Raw genomic sequence first — 7,478 nt, 5'->3', positions numbered from 1 at the left:
TCACTGCAAGCTCTGCCTCCAGGGTTCACGCCATTCTCCTGCCTCAGCCTCCCGAGTAGCTGGGACTACAGGCGCCTGCCACCTCGCCCGGCTAATTTTTTGTATTTTTTAGTAGAGACGGGGTTTCACCACGTTAGCCAGGATGGTCTCGATCTCCTGACGTCGTGATCTGCCCGTCTCGGCCTCCCAAAGTGCTGGGATTACAGGCTTGAGCCACCGCGCCCGGCCTCTTTTTGTGTTTTAAGAGACTGAGTGTTGCTCTGTTGCCCAGGCTGGAGTGCAGTGGCATGATCATAGCTCACTGCAGCCTTGACCTCCTGGGGTCAAGCAGTTCTCCTGCCTCAGCTTCCAGAGTCACTGGAACTACAGGTGTGTGCCGCCACACTCAGCAAATTAAAAAACTTTTTTTTAATAAATACATCATACTGTGTTGCCCAGGCTGGTCTCGGATTCCTGGCCTTAAGCGATCCCCCCACCTCAACCTTCAAAGCACTGGGATTACAGCCTGAACCACCATGTCCAGACAGTTAGATGAGTTTTGATAAATATATATATGCATATTCAGTCTTTGAACATTTGTTTTTGTTTTGTTTTGTTTTTGAGATGGAATCCCTCTCTGTCACCAGATTGGAGTGCAGTGGCGTGTTCTCGACTCACTGCAACTCCCGCCTCCTGGGTTCTAGCGATTCTCCTGCCTCAACCTCCCGAGCAGCTGGGACTACAGGTGCCCACCACTACACCCGGCTAATTTTTGTAATTTTAGTAGAGATGGGGTTTCACCGTGTTGGCCAGGCTGGTCTCGAACTCCTGACCTCGTGATCCGCTCCACTTAGCCTCGCAAAGTGCTGGGATTACAGGCATGGGCCACCGAACCTGGCCTGAACATCTGTTTTAATTTTTACTTTTGAAGGCAAATCCTAGCACTGTGGGAGGATGAGGCGGGCAGATCGCTTGAGCCCAGTAGTTGGAGACCACCCTTAGCAACACGACAAAACCCCATCTGTACCAAAAATACGAAATTTAACTGGGTGTGGTGGTGGGTGCCTATAATCCAGCTACTCAGGAGGCTGAGGCAGGAGAATCGCTTGAACCCGGGAGGTGCAGGTTGCAGTGAGCCCTGACTGTGCCACTGCACTGCAGCCTGGGTGACAGAGCGAGACTGTCTCTCAAAAAGAAAAAAAAAAGCTGGGAGTGGTGGCAAATGCCTGTAATCTCAGCTCCTAGGGAGGCAGGAGAATCCCTCAAATCTGGGGGGCAGACGTTGCAGTGAGTCAAGATTGCGCCATTGCACTCCAGCCTGAGCAACAGAGCCAGACTCTGTCTCCAAAAAAAAAAAAAAAAAATGTACACAATGTTGCACGCTTTCAGAAAGACCAAGGTGAGCCTTCAGTTCCAGTTGCAGTTCAGGTTTCCTGATGGATATTAACTCGCTGAGCTTTCACCAGGATCTCCTGTGCGCTCTCACGGGGCCACCAGGATCTCCTGTGCGCTCTCACGGGGCCACCAGGATCTCCTGTGCTCACACGGAGCCACCAGGATCTCCTGTGCGCTCACACGGGGCCACCAGGATCTCCTGTGCGCTCACCCGGGGCCACCAGGATCTCCTGTGCTCTCACACGGGGCCACCAGGATCTCCTGTGCTCTCACGGGGCCACCAGGATCTCCTGTGCGCTCACACGGGGCCACCAGGATCTCCTGTGCGCTCACACGGGGCCACCAGGACCTCCTGTGCGCTCACCCGGGGCCACCAGGACCTCCTGTGCGCTCACCCGGGGCCACCAGGATCTCCTGTGCTCTCACCCGGGGCCACCAGGACCTCCTGTGCGCTCACACGGGGCCACCAGGATCTCCTGTGCGCTCACCCGGGGCCACCAGGATCTCCTGTGCTCACACGGAGCCACCAGGATCTCCTGTGCGCTCACCCGGGGCCACCAGGATCTCCTGTGCGCTCACCCGGGGCCACCAGGATCTCCTGTGCGCTCACCCGGGGCCACCAGGATCTCCTGTGCTCTCACCCGGGGCCACCAGGATCTCCTGTGCGCTCTCACGGGGCCACCAGGATCTCCTGTGCTCTCACGGGGCCACCAGGATCTCCTGTGCGCTCACACGGGGCCACCAGGATCTCCTGTGCGCTCTCACGGGGCCACCAGGACCTCCTGTGCGCTCACCCGGGGCCACCAGGATCTCCTGTGCTCTCACCCGGGGCCAGGGCAGCAGGAGCTCGTGCGGTTTTGCAGTAAGTGGCTCCGTGTTCACAGAGGTACACATTCTCTCTGCAGGTTCACTTGTGATGTGTTCAGGATGCCCATTTAAAATCTGCCTTCCCTCCCTGACTGACTGCAGCCCCCAGGACCTTGCTGCAGCCCCGTTCGTTCCTGGAAGGGTTTGCTCATGTTCCATGCTTGCTCTGCTGGGGTCTTGCAGTGTCACTGTCTGAGGGGTGGCCTCCTTGGCCTGTTCTCCTTATGCACCTCTCTTGCAGTGATCTGTCCACTGATGGATGAGGTTAGAAGTTAAAGTGTGTTCAGAAGCGGCTTCATCCCACAAAATCAGTTTGTTTGCTGTGCATAAACACTTCTTAGGGCATTTAACAAATTGTACCCCAAGGATCCCAAAAGGATACCATCAGTGTTTGTTATAGCTAATTATTTTTAACTGCTTTTCTTTGAATAACTTTTAGATCTTCTCTTTAATCAAAGCACAGCCACGCCATCTGTAAATGTGTGAGCCACAGTGACTTTTGGTTGTTTCTCTTTTTTCCTTTCTGTTCAGGACACAGACTAGAGAAGCAGCCCAGACACTGCCTAGGTGGTGCAGCCGCGCCTGGCTGTCCTGGGCTTCACGCTTTTCTCTCCACACAGGCCTCCTTTGGGAGCACGCGAGGCTACCATGGTTGCAGCAAGAAGGCACTGGTCTTCCTGTTTACGTTCTTGTCAGACCTCGTGCCTTTTGAGTCCCCCCGGTACCTGCAGGTGAGAAGCTGGCTGCCATATCCATGATTTCTGGTGCTTCTGCTCACCTGCTCAATCTGAGGACTGCCTTGGCCTCCCCAAGAGCCTCCTGCAGATCTGCTCTGAGCCTCTCAGCCAGGCCCCTCCCCTTCCCCAAGCAGTTTATGGTGAAACAACACAAACATTGCAGCTGGGGGTATCCGTGTGGACACAAAGTGAGGGCGTGTGTGCCAGTAATGGCAAACTCTCAGAAACTCTTTTCTCCTCTAGGCCAAGGAGGTGAGTAGATAGACCCGCTCAACACGGTTGGGTGTGGCCTTCACTGCTCATTTTCTTTTTAAAGTCCTCTGTTCTTTTTCCCTTCCTCCCTCAAAACAGCGAGCAGGTCTGAGTGGTGACGTGGAGAGACATTCTCAGCGCCCAGTGATGCAGGAGGAGGAAGCTGTACTGCAGTGACGTGTTAGGGACTCATTTTGGCTTTTTTTTTTTTGGAGACAGTCTCACTCTGTTGCCCAGGCTGGAGTGCAGTGTAGCCATCATAACTCACTGTAGCCTACACCTCCCAGGTCAAGCAGTTCTCCCACCTCAGCCTCCTGAGTAGTTGGGACTCTAGGCGCACACCAGCAAACCTGGCTGGTGTTTTTTCTTTTTTTTAGTACAAATGGAGTACTTGCTGTGTTGCCCAGGCTGGTCTTGAACTGAGCTCAAGTGATCCTTCTGCCTTGGCCTCCCAAAGTGCTGGGATTACAGGCATGAGCCACTGTGCCCAGCCTGACCCTCATCTTTTAAGAAAATTGGCCGGGCATGGTGGCTCACACACCTGTAATCCCAGCACTTTTGGAGGCTGAGGAGGGCAGATCACTTGAGGTCAGGAGTTTGACACCAGCCTGACCAACATGGAGAAACCCCATCTCTACTAAAAATACAAAATTAGCCTGGTGTGGTGGCACATGCCTGTAATCCCACCTACTTGGAGGCTGAGGCAGGAGAATCGCTTGAACCGGGGAGGTGGAGGTTGCAGCTGAGACCGCGCCACTGCACTCCAGCCTGGGCAACAGCAGCAAAACTCCCTCTCAAAAAAAAAATGCAGTGTCTCCTCTGTCCCCTTTGACCAGGAAGCCACAGGCATGGAGCTGCAGGTGGGCCAGCCAGTTCCTGCTGCTGCTGGGATTGTACATCCCTGGTTTCCCCAGTGAGCCACCCAGGACTTGGAGGACCAACTACATTAGAATTCCTTCGTTTTTCACCTGGGGAAGCATACAGAGTCTCGCTCTGTCGCCTAGACTGGAGTGCAGTGGCACGATCTCAGCTCACTGCAAGCTCCGCCTCCCCGGTTCACGCCTTTCTCTTGCCTCAGCCTCCCGAGTAGCTGGGACTACAGGCGCCCGCCACCACGCCCAGCTAATTTTTTGTATTTTTAGTAGAGATGGGGTTTCACCATGTTAGCCAGGATGGTCTCAATCTCCTGACCTCGTGATCCGCCCATCTTGGCCTCCCAAAGTGCTGGGATTACAGGAATGAGCCATTGCACCTGGCTTGTGTTTTAATTTTACTAATGGTTTGCTTTGCATACTCGTAAGTCTGTAAAGGGCCGTGTTTCTCTACTCAGCACTGTGGATGTTGGAAGTGAATTGTGGCCTCCCTGGAGTCCAGGCAGTTCCCAGACTAATGGTGCTGCACTCTGCCATCTATCCTCAGGTGCACATTCTCCACCCTCCCCTCGTTCCCAGCAAGTACCGCTCCCTCCTCACAGACTACATCTCATTGGCCAAGACACGGCTGGCTGACCTCAAGGCAAGCTGCCCCTCCGTGCCCACTCCTCACACCTGTCCTGGCAGAAACTGCTTTGTTTTCTTGTTCTCATTCTGTCTCTTCTCTGAAGGTTTCCATAGAAAGCATGGGACTCTATGAGGATTTGTCATCAGCTGGGGACATTACTGAGGTAACGTTGCTTGAGCCCTGCAGGGTCTCAGCCAGTCACGCCCACCATGCAAAGTCCAGTTTCCTTTGACTCTTGAGTTGAGCTTGAGCTTTTACGTGGTCTTCCCTTGGGCGCAGCTGGGGACTAGGCTCTGGGGGCCTTTGTTTTGCCTTGTCCCACCTTGTGTGTGTGGAAAGAGTTACTGTGTGTGGGAATGAAGCACCTCACGCTGCAGTAAATTTGTCCTTTCAGGAGACCTTGGTTCATGTGGGGTTGAATGGAGAGGTGGTTGCTCATGTTTTTCTCTGAATCACAGAAAAGTGTGAACTTTTTTTCTTTGGAGTCGGAGTCTTGCTCTGTCGCCCAGGCTGGAGTGCAGTGGCCCAATCTTGGCTCACTGTAAACTCCGCCTCCCAGGTGCACGCCATTCTCCTGTCTCAGCCCCCCAAGTAGCTGGGACTACAGGCGCCTACCACCACGCCCGGCTGATTTTTTGTGTTTTTAGTAGAGATGGGGTTTCACTGTGTTAGCCAGGATTGTCTCGATCTCCTGACCTCATGATCCGCCCGCCTCTGCCTCCCAAAGTGCTGGGATTACAGGCGTGAGCCACTGCGCCCAGCCGAAATCTTTACTTTCAACTCTTTAGTCTCCTAGAGGCATGAAAGAGGCTCACGGCAGGCTCTCAGCAGAGCTGAGCTGTCTTTTTTTTGTTTTGTTTTGTTCTGTTTTTTTTTTTTGAGACAGGGTCTTGCTCTGTCACCCAGGCTGGAGTGCAGTGGCTAGATCTCAGCTCACTGCAAGCTCCGCCTCCCGGGTTCATGCCATTCTCCTGCCTCAGCCTCCCGAGTAGCTGGGACTACAGGCGCTCGCCACCTCGCCCAGCTAGTTTTTTGTATTTTTTAGTAGAGACGGGGTTTCACCGGGTTCGCCAGGATGGTCTCGATCTCCTGACCTTGTGATCCGCCCGTCTCGGCCTCCCAAAGTGCTGGAATTACAGGCTTGAGCCACCGCGCCCGGCCCAGCTGAGCTGTCTTGATGAGCGCTGCACATCGCCGGGTCTGAGCTTTGTGCGTGTGGAAGCGGCAGTGTTGTTCCTTCCCCTGTCTTGCTGGTATTTTGGGACATTGTGGAGTGCTCCAGGGCCCCTGCTGTGGACACACCATGTGGGCCTTTACCTTTAATTTGTACAGAGTCTTTGCATCAAGGAAGCACAGGTTGAGTGTGGCCTTCACTGCTCACTTTCTTTTCTTTAAAGTCCTCTGTTCTTTTTCCCTTCCTCCCTGTGTGGGAACCAGCCCCACAGCCAAGCTCTTCAGGATGTTGAAAAGGCCGTCATGGTGTTTGAGCATACGGGGAAAATCCCAGTTACCGTCATGGAGGCCAGGTAGGCTGGGCTGCCCAAAGGGCCGCTGGTGGCTGCAATGTGTGCAGACTCCGCTCTGATGCCTGTCAGTGTCTTGGGGCTCTTCTGAGTGTGTCCCAGGTCTGCTCAGAGCCACATGGGGCAGGTTGACCACTGTCGATTCATGGAGAGACAGGAGTCAGGGCTGTAAATGTCACATCGAGGATCCTGCTGTGAGGGGATACGGGCTGAGGTCAAGAGATATACATTTGCCATGAAACATGTTTTTCTCTGTAAAAGCAGGTGATGCCCCCCAATGCTGAAACAGCTGACAGGAAGTGCTGATTGGGGAGCTTGCACTGGGAGGGAAGACAGTGGGGCCCTGATGATTTTTTTTATCAATGTCTTCTTCATGACCAATATGGAGTCAGTAATAGAGAGCTGAATAGCACAGCTTTATTCAATTTGTTGTGATCCCAAAACATCTTGAATTCCGGTAGTTATCCGTGTGGATGAGCTGATTGCAGCTCCCAGGGTTTTGAAATTAGCTCCAAGAAAATTGCCCCAAATGGACCTTACATGGTCCTCATGGCCTCAGATTGATCCAGGCTCCACGTTCATGCCCGGGGAGCAGGCGGAATGTGGTCCTGCCCCACACATGCCTTGTCCCAGAACTGTGCGCAAGAAGGCTTCATCGTGGCTTTGGAATAAGCCCTCGCGGTCAACTCTCTGAAACACCAGTCACTGTCTGTGGGAATTGCCTTTTCGCTGCACTCACCTACGCACTGTCTGCTTCTCTGTGTTGCAGCATATTCAGGAGGCCTTACTACGTGTCCCACTTCCTCCCTGCCCTGCTCACACCTCGAGTGGTCAGTATGCGTCTCCATGAGTTCACGACCAGTTGTGTAGCAAGCGAGGACTTTGCTTGTCAGCCTCTCACAGGGCTCTTCTCTTCCCACAGCTCCCCAAAGTCCCTGACTCCCGTGTGGCGTTTATAGAGTCTCTGAAGAGGTATGCAGCCACGGCTGGAAGGGGACAGCTGTGCTTACAGGTTTCTTCTGACAATGCGAAGATTTGTGGCTCTTCTGTAGAGAAATTAGATATAAAATATTGGCTCCAAAATTAGTTGGTTACTATTTTTTTTAAGACGGAGACTCGCTCTGTCACCCAGGCTTGGAGTACAGAGGCGAGATCTCGGCTCACTGCAACCTCCACCTCTTAGGTTCAAGCGATTCTCTTGTCTCAGCCTCCTGAGTAGCTGGGA

The 7,478-nt window shown here is 53.5% G+C and overlaps 1 protein-coding gene across 3 annotated transcripts in view; it reads left to right on the top strand.

The window, feature by feature from the left end:
- FANCA (Fanconi anemia, complementation group A) overlaps positions 1-7,478 on the top strand; it is an 86,674-nt gene that overhangs the window by 34,035 nt on the left and 45,161 nt on the right. For all 3 annotated transcript variants that reach the window (XM_011972110.1, XM_011972119.1, XM_011972104.1), the window contains exons 14-19: positions 2,862-2,972; positions 4,650-4,745; positions 4,834-4,893; positions 6,168-6,256; positions 7,023-7,083; positions 7,176-7,225. In XM_011972110.1, coding sequence (XP_011827500.1) covers positions 2,862-2,972; positions 4,650-4,745; positions 4,834-4,893; positions 6,168-6,256; positions 7,023-7,083; positions 7,176-7,225 — 467 coding nt within the window. The remainder of the gene's footprint in view (positions 1-2,861; positions 2,973-4,649; positions 4,746-4,833; positions 4,894-6,167; positions 6,257-7,022; positions 7,084-7,175; positions 7,226-7,478) is intronic.

Source organism: Mandrillus leucophaeus, unplaced genomic scaffold (genome assembly GCF_000951045.1).
Source record: "Mandrillus leucophaeus isolate KB7577 unplaced genomic scaffold, Mleu.le_1.0 Scaffold10, whole genome shotgun sequence".
Taxonomy (NCBI): domain Eukaryota; kingdom Metazoa; phylum Chordata; class Mammalia; order Primates; family Cercopithecidae; genus Mandrillus; species Mandrillus leucophaeus.
Note: the sequence above shows the minus strand (reverse complement) of the source record. Positions and strands in the feature narration are given on the sequence as shown.